Genomic DNA, 16,997 nt, shown 5'->3' with positions numbered 1-16,997 from the left:
GGACTCCTGGGTTCTCTCCCTGGCTCTGGGAGGGGAGTGGGGGCTGGTGGGTTAGAGCAGGGGGGGGCTGGGAGCCAGGACTCCTGGGTTCTCTCCCCGGCTCTGGGAGGGGAGTGGGGGCTGGTGAGTCGGAGCTGGGAGCCGGGCCCCAAGTCCCTTCCACTACTGGGCGGGGGCTGGGGCCTGTTCCTTGGCATACGGTGCTGCTGCATGGTGTTTGCACAGCACCTGACACAATGTGGGCCCAGACCGGTGCCCCTCACTCCCGCCCCGCAGCCCCTGCTCGTCCGAACGGGTCTGAACCTAGACCCGAGTGGGACGGACGCAGTAGACAGATGTGATGCTTGGGCTCCACCTGCTGGTGAGAAGTGGCAAGTACATGGCAAAGCCGGGACTCCTGGGTTCTCTCCCCAGCTCTGGGAAGGGAGTGGGGGCTGGTGGGTTAGAGCAGGGGGGGCTGGGAGCCAGGACTCCTGGGTTCTCTCCCCAGCTCTGGGAGGGGAGTGGGGGCTGGTGGGTTAGAGCAGGGGCGCTGGGAGCCAGGACTCCTGGGTTCTCTCCCCGGCTCTGGGAGGGGAGGGGGGCTGGTGGGTTAGAGCGGGTGGGGGCGGGAGCCCGGACGCCTGGGTTCTCCGTTCACCTGGGAGATGGGGATGACTCTCTCCATCTTGACCACGCGGTGGCGCAGGGCCCGGATCTCCTCGTCCTTCATGTTGTTCTGGATCTTGACCTCCTGCAGGATGTCGGTCAGCTTGTCGATGTGGGCCCGCAGGTCGTCCACGGCCGGGCTGGGGCCCCCCGGCTCCCCCTCACCCCGCTCCTCGCCCACCCCCACGGTGTCCCAGACGTCCCTGGCCACGGCCCTCCAGCTCTCCTTCTCGTTGGGGTCGCGCTTCCCGTAGAGCCGGCACAGCTCCTTCATCTTCACGATGCTCATGGCCTCGATCTCCTGCCGGGCGTGCCGGAAATCGTTCAGCGCCACCTCGTAGCAGATCTCCTTCACCGCCTGCATCTTCAGGTCGGCCAGGGTGACCCAGCGTGGGTCCTTGCCCAGGCGCCGGCGCTGGGGGATCTGGTAGACCCGGAGCGGCTCCCGCCGCTTGCCGCTGCTGGGCAGGCCGCAGCGCTTCACGATGCTCTGCACCTTGGTGGCCGGCAGCTTCTCCCGCAGCGAGGAGATGAGCCTCCAGCTCTCCTCGCACGAGCGCTTGTCCGAGTCGTCCCCGCTGTCCGAGTCCGCGTACTGCCGGGGTGGGGGGTGGGGGGTGAAAAGATACAGGGTCAGTACCGCTGGCCGGCACCCCCCTCCCGGCTCCGCAACCCCCTTCCCAGCCCTGCATCACCCTCCCAGCCCCTTCTCGCACCAGGGCCCCTCGCACGAGCGCTTGGCCCAGTCGGCCCTGCTGTCCGAGTCCGCGTTCTGCCGGGGTGGGGGAGGGGGGGAGAGATACAGGGTCAGTACCGCCGGCTGGCACCCCCTCCCAGCTCCGCAGCCCCCTCCCTAGCCCTGCACCACCCTCCCAGCCCCTCCTCGCACGAGTACCCCTCGCACTTATCCGAGTTGTCCCTGCTGTCTGAGTCCGGGGGGAACGGAGAACTGGATTAGCACCATTGGCCGGCACCCCAATCCCGGCTCCAAACCCCATCTTCTAGTCTCACGCCCCTGACCGGCCCACGTGCTGGACGGGCTGGGGGGGCAGTGAGAGACCCCCCCCAGCCTGTCCAGCCCTATCACCCCTATCACCCCAGCTCTGTCCCCCCGCGCACATCCCCTTACCAGCCGCTGCTGCTCCAGGAGCAGGTCGGCCTCCTCCTTCTCCCGCCGGTACTGGTTCTCCAGGTCCTGGAGCCTAGGGAGTGGGAGATGCCGTGAGACTGGGGCAGCCCCCTCGACCCCCACCTGGGGACAACCCCCCTGCCCCAGAACCCCTCCTATCCCACAAACCCCTGGGGTAGGGGGACACCCCACTCCCAGAATGCCCCGGGACAGGGCAGGGCAGGGGGACGCCCCAGTCCCAGAATGCCCTGGGGTATCTCCTGCGCTCTGGGAGCCGGGGGGCCCGGGCCCCCACCTCTTCTCCATCTCCAGCTTGATGTCGATGCCCTGCTCCTCCAGCAGCTCACGCTGGGCGAAGTTCCAGTCGACGGGCTCGGGCGGGGGCTCGGCGGGGGCGCTGCGCTCGCGCTCCAGCCGCGTCTGCTCCGGGTGGTTGAAGCGGAAAACGTGGTTCTTGCCCATCACGATGCGGTTACCTGAGCAGGAGCGGCAGATGCAGGGATAGGACCCAGGAGTCCTGGCTCCCAGCCCCCCCTGCTCTAACCCACCAGCCCCCACTCCCCTCCCAGAGCTGGGAGAGAACCCAGGAGTCCTGGCTCCCAGCCAGCCCTGCTCTGACCCACCAGCCCCCACTCCCCTCCCAGCACCGGGGAGAGAACCCAGGAGTCCTGGCTCCCAGCCCCCACTCCCCTCCCAGAGCCGGGGAGAGAACCCAGGCGTCCGAGGAGCTGCCCCTACCTGACCTCAGGACCAGCGGCTCCGTCACCTGCTTGCCGTTGAGGTAGGTCTCAGCCCCCTCGCACGGCTCCAGTGTGACGATGGCTGTGGGGAGAGGGGAGACCCCGTGAGACATACCCGTGGGGTGTGGGTCCCAGTCACATGGGGGGGGTGGAGTGGAGGTGAGTGCCGGGGTTGGACGGACGGAGAGGCACAGTCTGTGGGTAGAGACTTGGCCCATGATTGCCTGTGTCATGGGGCTGGCTGTTGGGTGGGGGGTGCAGGGGGGACGACCCATGGACACCGGCGGCGAGGTGCGGGGGGCACCAGCGATCCATACCTGGGTGGCTCAGCGTCTTGGTCGCCTCCCGCCAGCACAAGAGAGGGGGAAAGAAGCGTTAGGGTCAGCGCTGCCCCGGTCCTGGGCCCGCCGGAGACTCTCCCCCCCCCCCACCCCCGCCCACAGGCCTGCCTCCCCACCCCTCATTTGTGGGTCCGGAGAAGGGGGAGCCCAGGTCCGGGAGCGGCCTGCCCCAGAGGACCCGGGATTGTGCCGAAGCAGGAACATTCTGAATCCTGGGTCCGTGCCTCAGTTTCCCCCATGTCTCAGGATGGGTGCAGGGCAGGTGCGACGGCGACCGGCTAACGGGGCGCAGAGACCCAGGGGTCCGGTTTGCCCAGGAGAAAGACAAAGCCCGGAGGGGCCTGAGGCTGGTTTGGGACTCGAGGGGGGAGGTGGACATTGCCGCCCCCACCCCGGAGGGGCCGCGCCCCATTCCCGGCCCCCTACCTTCCCCGGTGGGGCCGGTGCGGCTCCGGAAAACGCAGTGCTGCTCTTTGATGAACTGTCCCGTCAGCTTGATGTCCACGTCCACCTGGCCCACCCTGCGGGGATATGGGGGTGAGACGGGGGGGCGGGACAGGCCCCCCCAAACCTGCTCCCCCCCACAGCCCCTCGCGGCACCCTGTCCTGTCCCGCACCTGGTCACGCCGTCCTTGATGTGGTAGAGCAGGCACTCTGACATGAGCGGGTCCTCGTTCAGGTTCACCAGGTGCGGGGTCTGCAGAGGGGGAGCCGGTCAGTGGGGGGCAGGGCTTGTGGGCCCCGCCCCCCCACGGAGAAGGGTCCTGCCCCGGGGCATTCTGGGATGGAGGGGTGTTGGGTGCAGAGATGGGATGGGTAATTACAGGGAGCGGGGGGGGGGGGGGGGGGGAAGTGTGTGGGTCTGTGGGGCGCCCAACCCGGCAGTGACCCCGATCTCGGCAGGGCTCAGTGCGGGGCGGGATGGACGCCGCCGGCCCGCGGGGTCGCCCCATCGCTGGTCAAAGAGCCCCCCAGTCCCGGGCTACTTGCCTTTTTCGGGGAGAAGACCCCCACCGTGCCGCCGTCTTCCCGCATGGCCACGCCCATCTCGGCCAGGAGCGCCTCCCTGCGGCGACAGACCCAGTCACTGCCCCGAGTGCCCCAAGAGCGAACGGACAAACTTACACCGAGACGCGGCCACCTCTGGGGCGGGGCGGCCGGTTACCCAGGGACCCCTCGCCACGCGCTGAGATGCGGCCACCTCTGGGGCGGGGCAGCCGGTTCCCCAGGGACCCCTCGCCACGCGCTGAGATGCGGCCACCTCTGGGGCGAGGCAGCCGGTTACCCAGGGACCCCTCGCCACGTGCTGAGATGCGGCCACCTCTGGGGTGGGGCAGCCGGTTACACAGGGACCCCTCGCCACGCGCTGAGATGCGGCCACCTCTGGGGCGGGGCAGCCGGTTCCCCAGGGACCCCTCGCCACGCGCTGAGATGCGGCCACCTCTGGGGCGAGGCAGCCGGTTACCCAGGGACCCCTCGCCACGCGCTGAGATGCACCCCGCCCCAGAGGTGGGCGGCTGGTTATACGGGGACCCCTCGCCCAGCGCTGAGATGTGGCCACCTCTGGGGTGGGGCGGCCGGTTACACGGTGTGACGGAGCAGGGAGCAGGGCAGATTTGACCTGGGAATGTTGCAGGGGGATTGCAGTGAGGAGGGGGGACTTCCCTTGAAGGAAGCTACCTGAGCTGTAACCTGAGCCAGGAACGGGGGTGGGGAGAATTAACACCTTCTGCCCGGGAGACTGAACAAAGGAGAGGAGCAGCGGGAGGGGCTGGGAGTTTAGTTTCGGTTGGGGCTGGGTGGTGCAACGCAGGGAACCCCAAGCTGGGGTCTAAGCTCCCTGAACCTCCCAGAGGGACCTAATTGAGGGGGTCTGGTCGTACCTACACGCTCTGCTTGAGACTGTGTTCCTGTCCTTAAATAAACCTTCTGCTTTACTGGCTGGTTGAGAGTCGCAGTGAATCTCGGGAAGAGGGGTGCAGGGCCCTGACTCCCCCACACTCCGCAACACACGGGGACCCCTCGCCTGGCGCTGAGATGCAGCCACCTCTGGGGCGGGGCGGCCGGTTACACGGGGACCCCTCGCCTGGCGCTGAGATGCAGCCACCTCCGGCTGGGCCCGGTCCCAGCACCCACCTCTCCATCCGAAGCGCCTCGGTTTTCCGCAGCTTCTCCTCCCACGTTTCGTTCAGCTCCGCGATGATTTTCTCCGTCTCCTGCGCAGGCCGAAGGGGAGGTGGGCTCAGGTCGCCCCCAGCACACAGGGCCCCGTCTCTCCCCCAGGTCCCTCCACCCCTCCCCTTCTACCCCCTGCCCAGAGCAGGAGACTGGGGTGCTCGTGGGGACACTGCCTCAGACGTCAAAGCAGGGGGGGGGGGGGGCTGGGAGCCAGGACTCTTGGGTTCTCTCCCTGGCGCTGGGAGGGGAGTGGGGGCTGGCGGGTCAGAGTGGGGGGGGGGGCTGGGAGCCCGGACTCCTGGGTTCTCTCCCCGGCTCTGGGAGGGGAGTGAGGGCTGGTGGGTTAGAGCAGGGGGGGCTGGGAGCCCGGACGCCTGGGTTCTCTCCCCGGCTCTGGGAGGGGAGTGGGGGCTGGTGGGTTAGAGCAGGGGGGGCTGGGAGCCCGGACGCCTGGGTTCTCTCCCCGGCTCTGGGAGGGGAGTGAGGGCTGGTGGGTTAGAGCAGGGGGGGCTGGGAGCCCGGACGCCTGGGTTCTCTCCCCGGCTCTGGGAGGGGAGTGAGGGCTGGTGGGTTAGAGCAGGGGGGGCTGGGAGCCCGGACGCCTGGGTTCTCTCCCCGGCTCTGGGAGGGGAGTGGGGGCTGGTGGGTTAGAGCAGGGGGGCTGGCAGGGGAATTGTTCAAGGTTGGGGGGGGCAGTTACGTCCCCTACCTGCAGCCTCTCCATAGCCTCCTCCGTGCAGATGTCCTGCTCCTCCAGGGCGGGGAAGGGCTCGGACCCCCCGTTGAGGGGGGCGGGGGACCGGGGCTCAGTTGCGGGGTCGAAGGGCCGTGGGGGCGCTGGGGGGTGGCTGTTGGGCTCCTCCCCCTTCAAGCCTGGAACAGAGCGTTAGGGTTGGGGGGGCTGGGCACGCCCACAGCTCCCCTTGCACCCCCTCTTCATGTCCACTTCCCCTACAGCCCGCTGGGAAACCCCCATGTAATCCACGGCCTTGACCTGGCCTGTCCCTGTGCGACCCACCCTCTGCCCGGAGCGCTGCACAACGGGGTGCATTTGGGGGGGCAGACCCCCTTTAAAAACCCCACCCAGTCCCTCTCCCCATTCAAACCACCAGCGTTTAGTGCACGTTCCCTCCCACCAAATCCCCTTAACTCTGCCCCGTGTGTGCGCGGGGGGTGGAGTGGGACACTCACCGCCGAGGAGGGGGGCATCGGAGAGGCCCTGGGCGAAGAGCAGCTCCCTTAGCCGGGCCACCTCCTCCTTCAGTTCCCGGATGAGCCGGGCGTTGGGGTCCTCGTTGATCACCGCGTTGCACCGGATCTGCTTGGTCCGGTCCGCGTAGCTGGGGGGGGGGGGGGGGGGGCGAAATAGTCAGCGCCCCTGTACCAGGGAGCAGCCCCCCCCCCCCGACACGTGCCCAGCCCCCTCCGCTGCCCCACATCCCCACCCCTTGCCATCCGTCCCTCTCCCTCTCCGCCCCCCGGCGTCTGCGGTGCTCACCGGAGCGTGCTGAGTGTCTCCTCGTAGCTGATGTCGGCCGGGCTGAGGGCGGCGATCATGGCAGTGCGGGAGTTACCGCCTGGGGAGGGGGCAGTGGGGAGGTTAATTAGCCAGCCCCCCCCCCCCAATTATCTCATACACCCCCAAGGGACACCCTCCTTCTCCCCCCATTCCCTCCGGCAGCCACACCCTTCCCCCCCGTATCCCACCCCCTGAGCGCAGTTGTCCTGTGCGCCCCCCCCCAAGTGCACCCCACCACTGCTGAGGGATCGGGGAGGGCGGGGGCTTACCCAGGTTCTCCTTGAGCAGCCAGGTGAGCACCGAGTCACGGTAAGGGATGAAATCGGATTTCTTCTTCTTGGTGTTTTGCTGGTGAGGGAATGGGGGGGGGGGTGAGAACACAGAGGGGCCCTGCTGGGGAAGGGGTGACGCCCCCAACGCAACCCAACGGGGATTATCTGTACTCTCTCTTGGAGAGGCCGACACCTGCCTCAGTTTCCCCTCGGTGCAACACTGGCTGGGAGGCGAGACACCCCCCCACCCCTCGATGCCCCCTCTCCCCGGGACTGGTGGCGCCCGAGACAAGACGGGGAACCCCGGCAGCTCGGCTGGGTGGGGGTGTCTCCGTGCTAACCTGGGGGCTGCGCGGGGGACCAAGAACCCCAAGATTGGGCGCCCGGGTCCCAGCCGAGGGGACGGGTCGCTCCCAGGGGTCTGGCTGGGTGGGGACTTGTGGGGCCCCGGTCCCAGCTCGATCCCCAGGGCCTGGCACTACAGGAACCCCGAGATCAGTCACTTGGGGGGCAGGGGGGGCTGTGATCCCCCCGCCCCTGGCACTCACCATCTCGGCCAGGGCGGAGATCACCTTCCCCAGCGTGGTGAGGGATTTGTTGATGTTCGCACCTTCCTGCAGATGGGAGAGCGCGTTGGGGGGGGTTATAGAGACCCCCGCCCACCCCCCAGCGGTCCGCTCCCCACCCCCCGAGACGCCCGCACCAGGACCGCCCGCTCCAGCCGCGTTTGTGCCCATGGGGCCGCGGTCAGCCAGCCCCCTCAGGAGACCCCCCCCAATTGTGTGGGGGGGGTTTTAGCTCCCCGGATCCTGTTGAACTGTGAGGGGCTTGGCCCTATCCCCGATCCCAGAACCCTGCGGCCGACGCTCCATTCCTGCCCCCCCCAGCCCCCAGGCCTGCCCCCCAAGGGGGCCCCCCCCCTCACCTTTAACCTCATGCCCTTGGCGCCGGACGACTCCGCTCGCTCGCTGCCAGCCAGATCCACCAGGCTGATTTTGCTGACCTGGGCGGGGGGAAGCGGGGGCGGGGTGGGGCGTCAGGAGGGCTGGCAGGGGCTTCGTACACACACCCCGCCCAACACCCCCGGCCCAGCCCTCGCTGAGAACCAGGCAACTTGCTCCACGCCTGGCCCCGCCCAGTCCCAGCCAGGCTGAACTGGCCCCACCGGTGCCCTGACCCCCACCCCCCCTTGCCGCCCCGTTACCTTCTCGGTGTCGAGGTCGGTTAGCTCGTCGTGTCTCCTCTGCGCAAAGACGATGGTGAACACGGCGTGTGAGCGGCTGCTGCTTTCGTTCATGTTGGTGGCGGCCACGGTCCTGGGCGGGGCGAGAGACGGGGCGGTGAGAACCCAGGAGTCCTGGCTCCCAGCCCCCCCTGCTCTAACCACTAGCCCCCACTCCCCTCCCAGAGACGGGGCGGTGAGAACCCAGGAGTCCTGGCTCCCAGCCCCCCCTGCTCTAACCACCAGCCCCCACTCCCCTCCCAGAGCCGGGGAGAGAACCCAGGAGTCCTGGCTCCCAGCCCCCCCTGCTCTAACCACCAGCCCCCACTCCCCTCCCAGAGCCGGGGAGAGAACCCAGGAGTCCTGGCTCCCAGCCCCCCCTGCTCTAACCACCAGCCCCCACTCCCCTCCCAGAGCCGGGGAGAGAACCCAGGAGTCCTGGCTCCCAGCCCCCCTGCTCTAACCACCAGCCCCCACTCCCCTCCCAGAGCCGGGGAGAGAACCCAGGAGTCCTGGCTCCCAGCCCCCCTGCTCTGACCCCCCAGCCTACTCTCCTGATGAGCCAGGACTCCTGGCTTCTCCCAGGCCGGGGGCAGGGGGCTCTCACCTGGCCTTGTTCCCGCAGTCCATGAGGTCGGCGATGTCCGCGAAGGAGGTGACCGCCAGCTTGGACAGGTCCTCCACGTAGGGGCCCATGATGGGGTGCTCCCGCACCCGCAGGTGCCCCCGGCTCTTGGGGTTCAGCAGGTCCCGCACCCGCTCGCAATAGATCTCCATGTAGCTCACCTGAGTGGGGGGCGGCCATGAGGGCAAAGCCGGCCGGGGGTGGGGGAGCACTGTGGGGCCAGGGAAGTAGTGAGGGGTCAGGGAGGGAGGGAGGGGCTGGAGGTCACGGTCAGAGTTGGAGGAGAGACTGGGGAGAGTTGGGGGGGTCTGAGGGGAGGAGTTGGGGCAGAGTTGTGCTGGGAAGGTCGGGGGGCAGGGAGGGGCTGGGGATCAGAGTTGAGGGAGCTCTGGGGGGTGCAGGGGGGGGGTCAGGGTCACGCTGCGGACGTCGAGGGGCAGGGAGGGGCCAGGGGGCAGAGTTGGGGGACTGCTGGGGGAGTGCGAGCGGGGGTCAGCGTCACGCTGCCGACGTCGAGGGGCAGGGAGGGGCCGGGGATCAGAGTTGGGGGAACGCTGGGCGGGTTGGGGAGCCCTGGGGGGGGTCAGGGTCACGCTAGGGAGGTCGGGGGGCAGGGAGGGGTCGGGGGGGCAGAATTGGGGGAGCTCTGGGAGGGGTTCAAGGGGGGGTCAGGGTCACGCTGGGAAGGTCAGGGGGCAGGGAGGGGCTGGGGGGGCAGAGTTGGGGGAGCGCTGGGCAGGTTGGGGAGCCCTGGGGGGGTCAGGGTCATGCTGGGAAGGTCGGGGGCAGAGAGAGGCTGGGGGGGCAGAGTTGGGGGAACGCTGGGGGAGTTCGAGGGGGGGGGTCAGGGTCACGCTGGGAAGGTCGGGGACAGGGAGGGGCCGGGGGGGCAGAGTTGGGGGAGCTCTGGGGGCGTGCGGGTCAGGGTTACGCTGAAGACGTCGAGGGGAAGGGAGGGGCTGGGAGGCAGAGTTGGGAGAGTGCTGGGTGGATGGGGGAGCACAGGGGGTCCGAGGGGGGTTCAGGGTCACGCTGGGAAGCTTGGGGACAGGGAGGGGCCGGGGGGCAGAGTTGGGGGAGCGCTGGGGGGATGGGGGAGCACTGGGGGGGTCTGGGTCACGCTGGAGGGGCCGGGGATCAGAGTTGGGGGAGCTCTGGGAGGGTTGCGAGGGATGGGTCAGGGTCACGCTGGGAAGGTCGGGGGCAGGGAGGGGCCGGAGGGGCAGAGTTGGGGGAGCACTGGGGTGGGTCCGAGGGGGGGGGGTCAGGGTCACGCTGGGAAGGTCAGGGGGCAGGAAGGGGCAAAGTTGGGGGAGCGCTGGGGGGGTCCGAGGGGAGGGTCAGGGTCACGCTGGGAAGGTCGGGGGCAGGGAGGGGCCGGAGGAGCAGAGTTGGGGGAGCGCTGGGGGGGTCCGAGGGGGGGGGTCAGGGTCACGCTGGGAAGGTCAGGGGGCAGGGAGGGGCAGAGTTGGGGGAGCGCTGGGGGGGGTCCGGGGGGGTCAGGGTCACGCTGGGAAGGTCAGGGGGCAGGGAGGGGCAGAGTTGGGGGTGCGAGGGGGGGTCAGGGTCACGCTGGGAAGGTCAGGGGGCAGGGAGGGGCAGAGTTGGGGGAGCGCTGGGGGTGCGAGGGGGGGTCAGGGCAGGCGACTCACCTCCACGGAGTAGGACAGGTTGGGGGAGCAGCTCTCGGTGACCCGGGCGAACAAATCCTCACAGAGCTGGAGTGAGACACAAGGACACCAGCATGGAAACACGGGCACGGTGACCCCCCCAGCCGCCCCCCCCCCCCCCCCCAGCCCGTCCCCCCCGGCGCCCACCTGCGGGATGATGCCCTGCTGCCCCGGCTCCTGCCGGCCCATCATGGTGTAGGACTTGCCAGCGCCGGTCTGGCCGTAGGCGAAGATACAGACGTTGTAGCCCTCGAAGGCGTGAAGCAGCATCTCCTCCCCAATGTCCTTGTACACCTGCCGCTGGGAGGCGAAGGCGGAGTCCTCCTCCTGAGGGGGCACAGTCACAGGGGGGCCCTCAATCCCCCTGCGCTAACCCACCAGCCCCCACTCCCCTTCCCGAGCCGGGCAGGAACCCAGGCGTCCTGGCTCCCACCCCCCTGCTCTGACCCACCAGCCCCCACTCCCCTCCCAGAGTCAGGGAGAGAACCCAGGAGTCCTGGCTCCCAGCCCGCCCTGCTCTAACCCACCAGCCCCCACTCCCGTCCCAGAGCCGGGGGGAACCCAGAAGTCCTGGCTCCCAGACCCCCCCACTCTAACCACCAGTCCCCTCTCCCCTCCCAGAGCCGGGGAGAGAACCCAGGCGTCCGGGCTCCCAGCCCCCCGGCTCTCAGAGCACTCACCGAGGTGTGGGACCAGTAGGAATAATCGAAGGTGAAGTTTTTGGGAGCATCTTTTGTCAGCTTGGGATTGGTGATACCTGTGGGGAGACAGAGTACGGGGTGAGCAAGCAGGTCGGGGCCCACGTCCGGCCAGCACCCCCCAGGGCCCTGTCGCCCCCCGCCGAGATCAAGAACCCGCCTCGTGCCGGGCGCGTCACAGACTCGGGGCGAGACGCAGCTCCTGCTCTGAAGAGATGAGACCGTAAAGAAACATTCCCAGTTTTCCACTGGGAGCCAGGACTCCTGGGTTCTCTCCCCGGCTCTGGGAGGGGAGTGGGGGCTGGTGGTTAGAGCAGGGGGGGGGGCAGGGAGCCAGGACTCCTGGATTCTCTCCTGGCACTGGGAGGGGAGTGGGGGCTGGTGGGTTAGAGCAGGGCGGGCTGGGAGCCAGGACTCCTGGGTTCTCTCCCCGGCTCTGGGAGGGGAGTGGGGGCCGGTGGGTTAGAGCAAGGGGGTCTGGCAGCCAGGACTCCTGGGTTCTCTCCCCGGCTCTGGGAGGGGAGTGGGGGCCGGTGGGTTAGAGCACGGGGGGCTGGGAGCCAGGACTCCTGGGTTCTCTCCCCGGCTCTGGGAGGGGAGTGGGGGCCGGTGGGTTAGAGCAAGGGGGGCTGGCAGCCAGGACTCCTGGGTTCTCTCCCCGGCTCTGGGAGGGCAGCGAGCTCTAGGCCAAACCCAGACAGAGTCTGAGCAGCAAACAGGGAGCCGGGTGCAGACCCTGGCATCCCCCTTTTAAGCCGTATGGGCCCCGGCTCTGACGTGGGGCCGGCTCTTGCCAGCACACGGCTGCCTTTAAAAGGGCCTCCCAGCTCCCCAGGACGGCTGAGTGACGGCTTGGCAGCTCCCAGGACCATAACAAGTTGAGGACGTTCCGGCTATATTTAGCCGGCATGCAGTCCCACAGCAGCTGGTCCTGCCGGATGCCAGCCCGGGGAAGGGTGCTCCGAGGTTGCTCCCCCAGCCTCGGTGCTACAGTGCTCCAGCTCCTGGAGTCCCGCCACATCTGTGGGGTCCAGTCTTTTTCAATGAAGGATTTCTAAGCCCTCGTGGTTGTGAGGAAAAGCGCCAAAATGGGACCTGACGCGTGCCTGAGTCTGCCGAGAGCCTGAGCCCATTATTGCGAGGGAGGGGGAGAGTGGTGTCTGGTGGCTTAGAGCAGAGGGGGCTGGGAGCCAGGACTCCTGGATGTCTCCAAGCCAGCATGGCCTGTAGGGGTCTCTGACACACAGACATCCCACCGCCACATCACACAACTGGGGACATGCCCCGCTCGGAGATCCCCCCACGCCCGCTCTGGGAGCGCACGCCCTGCACTCCACAGTTGGCCTGGGAGAAACACTCTCCCTTCTGCACCCTTTCCACCTTCCCTGTTACCAGCTCTTTTCATTCCCATCCTTGCGCTAGGGGGTTGGTAAAGCCCCAGCTGCCGGAGTCATGGGAATTACAGGGCAGTCTCTGCTTCCCTTTTAGCAAAGAGATTGCAAGTCTCTTGTTCTCACGGGGGCAGAACGACGCTCGTAAGTGTCACCCTCCTACAGGCTCAGGAGCGAAAGGGAAATTTAAAAAAAATCCTCCCATTAATTCGTTTTTAGGGCCTGGATTCTTCAGCCGGTCTAACGAGAGGGGCCTTTCCGGACTTCACCCTTAAACCTTTTGCTCTGCCACGGACCCTGCACCTCCGGGCCTTAGTTTCCCTCCCCGACGTAGCATGGGGAGAAGTGAGAGCATCTGAGGCCAGAAGGCACCAGTGCAGTCTGACCCCCTGTACGGCCCGCGGGGGCCAGAGAACCTCACCCAAGGAGTTGGGCAGGAAACCCGGCACTCCTGCCTGAGCTAGAGAGAGGCTTTTAGAAAGAGGAGCCCGACCACTCCCTCCCCAGTGGGGTCCCTCGGTGTTACCCGAGGGCGGAGAGCTGTTGTATTTGGTACCCCGATGCCGCTGGTTTTCCATTTCGCCTTTTTAAGGACTGGGAATTATTTGGGGTTGGGAGAGGCCACTTCCTTCCGGCAGGCCCTTCAGACAAGACTGAAACTCTAATTCGCCCGGGACTTAATTTTGGGGGAGCTCTGGGGGCAGACTACCCGATCCCGTGGCTCAAGAACCGAGGCTAGCTGGCGGAGAGAGCGGAGCAGGAAGCAAACGTTCACGCTGCTTGCAACAGATCCCACCGAATAACTTACACTGCAAAAACCACCCCACAACCCCAGCATGTCTCCAAGCGCTCAACACTTGCTCGCACACGGGGAATTTATAAGACTATGCAGCAGCGCCATCTTGTGGCTGATTTATGTTCCTTGGGGGTGGCGCTGTCGGCTTCGCTCTCTCCTAACAGCGTGGCTGGGGCTGTACGAACGCCCCGCGTGACAGAGACGCTGGTGGCAGGCAGGCAGGGGGTTAACCAGAGGCAGCTGCCCAGAGCTGGGTTAAACCGTGGGTTTCCCCCTGGCCACCCCAAGATTAATCCTACGCTGCCCGGTACAAGGATTTAAACACTAACCCGGCTCCAATCCACTCCCCCCTCGGCGGAAGGGGCGGGGATCCGGTGCCCATTGCACTCTGGGTTTTCGTTCCCGGCTTTCCAGGGCCCACAGCAAGTCGGGCAGGTGGGAGCAGCCCGGGAGCTGCTCTAACACACGCCCGAGGCCGGCGGGGCGCAGAAGGCAGGTGCGGTCATGCCGCCGGCTCAGGAATGGAGTAGTGGGAGCCAGGGCCGGTATAACCGGAGAGACGGCCGCTTGCGACGCCAGGGTCAGGGCGTGCCAAGTCCCTTCCAGGGAATTCGGGGCAGGTCCACGTTCCCAGGCAGGAGAGAAGCAAAACACAGATACCAAACCGTTCCCAGGTCTCTGCCAATCTGATCCAGGGACAAGTCCGTCCCCGCCCCGAACGTTAGACCCACCTGCCTGGCACCCCAAATCACTGGCCCAGGCCTGCTACTTCAGAGGAAGGAGAAGAAAACCCAGGGACGTCCGGGCGATCAGGGTGGAGGGTGGAGAGAGAATCTCCTTTCCTGACTTCCGCAGCCCAGAAGAATGATCCCCAAGCCCCAAGTTGTGGCAGTGCTGTTTGGGGAAACTGAGGCAGACAGACCCTATTTTAGCCAAGCCCTGCCAAGCATGGAATCCAGCGATGTGCCCGAAAAGCCAGCCCTGCCGGCCTCCAGCCCGATCCCGCCCCACCCTCCCAGGGGTACTTACAGGTGGTTTTCCCTTGCATCTGGATGACGCATTTCGCGTCCCGGCTGATTTCCCGGGAGCTGAAAGGCCGAACCCTCACGGCCACTTTGACGGAGGCGCCGGCCATGGTGGCTCGCCCGGGACCCTCAGCGCTCGCCGCCGGAGATCATGGGGCCGTCCTGCGAGAGAGAGGAAGAGACGCAAACCATTACCACGGAGCCGCCAACCAAACGCACCCCCCGGTCCCCGCCGCAAAGCAGTGACCAGTAAAGTCACGAGGCTGCCGGCTCTCCCCACGCCGGGGCTGGGAGGGCGCCCTGGGGCAAGCTGGTGAGCTTGGTGACCACGCACAAGCGACCTTCCCCGTCCCTGTGCCTCAGTTTCCCCACCTGTACCCCACAACGCTTTGAGGTCTGCCGATAAAAGTGCCCGAGGGATTCTCATCGCGGGGGAGGGCGGAGGGAGCTGGAACGAAGGAGAGTTGCTAACGTCCGGAGGAGAGGACGCCGGGTCCTAGCAGAGAGCTGGGCAGGGCTTGTTTGTACAGAGTTCGAACCAGGCCTTAAGTTCATGCAGGACCCACCCTGTTGCTAGCAGTCAACCTGCTAGGAAGGGGAAGCTCCCGCCACATCCCACACCCACCCCCCAAAAAAATGCAGAGCCAGGCCAGGCCTGCCTCCGGCAGCAGCTGGAGACGGTGGGAGGAGGGTGTCAACGCAGCAGGGCCTAAGTGCTAGACAATGGAGCTGTGTCCACGGCCACAGGAAACCCGGCACCATAAGGGCCCAGCGTAAAGAGAAGAGAGACTCAAAGGAGAGCGTGTTCCCGCTGACATGTCTCACCGCACCCAGTTCCTGCGGTACCTCCCTTTTCCAACCCACAGCTGGGGAGAGAACCCAGGAGTCCTGGCTGCCAGCCCCCCCAGCCTCCCCTCCCAGCTTTTAAGACTCCTGAGGTTCCCATGATCACCCCCAAAGGCTGAAGGTGGTCAGCGTGTCAGCAGGGGGCGCAGTAGCAAGGAAGGTAAATCACTGACGAGCCCCTGGTCTATGAAGGACCCCAGGGCCGAGTGGATTCCCTTATGGAAATCCTACAGCCTACCCCAAGCGAAGCTACGAGAGGAAAAGGCAGGTGCGTGTCCTGCCTTCACATGGGGACTGGAAACATCTGGCTCCTAATCCCACGGCTAACACCAATTCCACCCGCCCTCCATGCAGCCTTCCTTCAAGTTCCCCAGGAGGTGACGCACAAGGCATTTCACCAACGTTGGCGTGAGGCTAAGCAACAGGTCACTGCCCCGTGCGATGCACAGCGAGGGAGGGAAATCAGCCCGTCGGCTCAGAATACAAACGTCGTTTTTAAACACAGCGACAGAGTCCCCACGCGGACGGAAGACTCACGGGCCTGGAGTCACCCAATGCTGCCTCCGGCCACCTGTCGTACTGTCCTCTTCGCAAATTCCGCCCTCAAACCTTTCGCCTCAATGGATCCTGTCCCTCCCTGGGGTTCCCCTTTGGCACCCCACAGAATTAACAAGGGTTCAGAGAACCGTTAGGGGCCTGGACAAACTCTATGAGGAGAGATTGGGGTCACGCACCTTAGGGAGGAGACAGGATAACAGGCTATAAAATACCGACTGAGATGGAAAAGGCAAACCAGTTCTCCCTGTCTCTTAACACAAGAGGCAAGGGGCTGTCCACCGGAATTGAAGAGGTAACAACTTTGGACTGTGACCAAAGGAAATACTTTCCCCCTCCCTCCCCCTCCCCCCGACAACACACCGTTTGCCTGTGGGACTCTCTGCCTCAGGATACCGCTGAGACAGAGAACGTAGCCAGAATCAAACAGAGGATTGGAGGTTTATCTGGAATTGCCCGAGTTGTGACGGTTAATGCGGAGAGGATTAGACCTCGGGCTTCAGGTCTGGAGCTGCTCCCTAACCGTTTGAGATTGGGACGAGACCTATGGGGGAATGGGGCACGGTTACCGCGGCGTTCTTACACTCTGCTCTCCGAAGCATTGGGATTACAGACGCGACGCTGGATGGATGGACCCGGGGCGCTGCCTAGCTGGATCTCAGCTACTCTCAGAAGCCTCACAGTCGTCATGCTTTTCCTTGGATTTTTTTTTATTTAAAATCGGATTTTTTTTTGATCAAATGCTTTTTGAGGGGAAAAAAACCCTATCTGAAGATAGTTTTAATTAAGATATATGATAGCTCAAAGATATCTCATCATGGAATAGGGATTATAAATTCTAATTCTAGAGTATGAGACAATATATTCATGTAACGTTTAAGAAAAGTTTTGTAAATGAGTTTGAATAGTTCATGGACTAGGGACCCAATTTTATGGGGTTCCAGGGGCTTCTGTATATATGATTTAGGTTAATCTTTCTATCTGCCCAATGGGACTCAGTGCTCAGTCTAGAAGATACCAATCAGAGATGCTTTTTTTGCAGTTCTCCAACTGTGGATGTGTGTCTCCAGAGGTAACATGCTTGTTAACAGCAAAGATGTTTTTAAGTAAATAATATATAGAGGTGAGAAATAACAGACCTCAACTCTAGTGTCCCTGTGCAAATGTGTGTACACAGACTCAATCCCTCTCTCTAAAAGTGCAAAGTTTCAAAAAGTTCAATGAATAGAAGATTGTGGGGGCGGAATAGATCTGGACAAGGAGAAGTCATCTGCAGATAAATGTGAGAAGCGAGGGACATGTGCTTTTTTGTTAAAATATTGTATGTTTGCTGTTGAAGAAA

At 65.1% G+C, this 16,997-nt stretch overlaps 1 protein-coding gene across 4 annotated transcripts in view; it reads right to left on the bottom strand.

Moving 5' to 3' along the window:
* Nucleotides 1-16,997, bottom strand: part of KIF1C (kinesin family member 1C) — a 32,100-nt gene that overhangs the window by 2,364 nt on the left and 12,739 nt on the right. For all 4 annotated transcript variants that reach the window (XM_065570418.1, XM_065570421.1, XM_065570419.1 and 1 more), the window contains exons 2-21: nucleotides 14,259-14,416; nucleotides 11,025-11,101; nucleotides 10,492-10,671; nucleotides 10,327-10,392; nucleotides 8,657-8,835; nucleotides 8,032-8,143; nucleotides 7,753-7,830; nucleotides 7,376-7,441; nucleotides 6,825-6,903; nucleotides 6,535-6,613; nucleotides 6,228-6,376; nucleotides 5,746-5,909; nucleotides 4,995-5,074; nucleotides 3,849-3,924; nucleotides 3,476-3,555; nucleotides 3,285-3,379; nucleotides 2,516-2,599; nucleotides 2,073-2,253; nucleotides 1,778-1,850; nucleotides 641-1,243 (exon numbers count right to left, since the gene is read on the bottom strand). In XM_065570418.1, coding sequence (XP_065426490.1) covers nucleotides 641-1,243; nucleotides 1,778-1,850; nucleotides 2,073-2,253; nucleotides 2,516-2,599; nucleotides 3,285-3,379; nucleotides 3,476-3,555; nucleotides 3,849-3,924; nucleotides 4,995-5,074; nucleotides 5,746-5,909; nucleotides 6,228-6,376; nucleotides 6,535-6,613; nucleotides 6,825-6,903; nucleotides 7,376-7,441; nucleotides 7,753-7,830; nucleotides 8,032-8,143; nucleotides 8,657-8,835; nucleotides 10,327-10,392; nucleotides 10,492-10,671; nucleotides 11,025-11,101; nucleotides 14,259-14,364 — 2,607 coding nt within the window. In that variant the 5' untranslated portion in view covers nucleotides 14,365-14,416. The remainder of the gene's footprint in view (nucleotides 1-640; nucleotides 1,244-1,777; nucleotides 1,851-2,072; nucleotides 2,254-2,515; nucleotides 2,600-3,284; nucleotides 3,380-3,475; nucleotides 3,556-3,848; nucleotides 3,925-4,994; nucleotides 5,075-5,745; nucleotides 5,910-6,227; nucleotides 6,377-6,534; nucleotides 6,614-6,824; nucleotides 6,904-7,375; nucleotides 7,442-7,752; nucleotides 7,831-8,031; nucleotides 8,144-8,656; nucleotides 8,836-10,326; nucleotides 10,393-10,491; nucleotides 10,672-11,024; nucleotides 11,102-14,258; nucleotides 14,417-16,997) is intronic.

This window comes from Chrysemys picta, chromosome 16 (genome assembly GCF_011386835.1).
Source record: "Chrysemys picta bellii isolate R12L10 chromosome 16, ASM1138683v2, whole genome shotgun sequence".
NCBI classification, from domain to species: domain Eukaryota; kingdom Metazoa; phylum Chordata; order Testudines; family Emydidae; genus Chrysemys; species Chrysemys picta.
The sequence above is the reverse complement of the archived record's forward strand: the minus strand, read 5'-3'. Positions and strand labels throughout refer to the sequence as shown.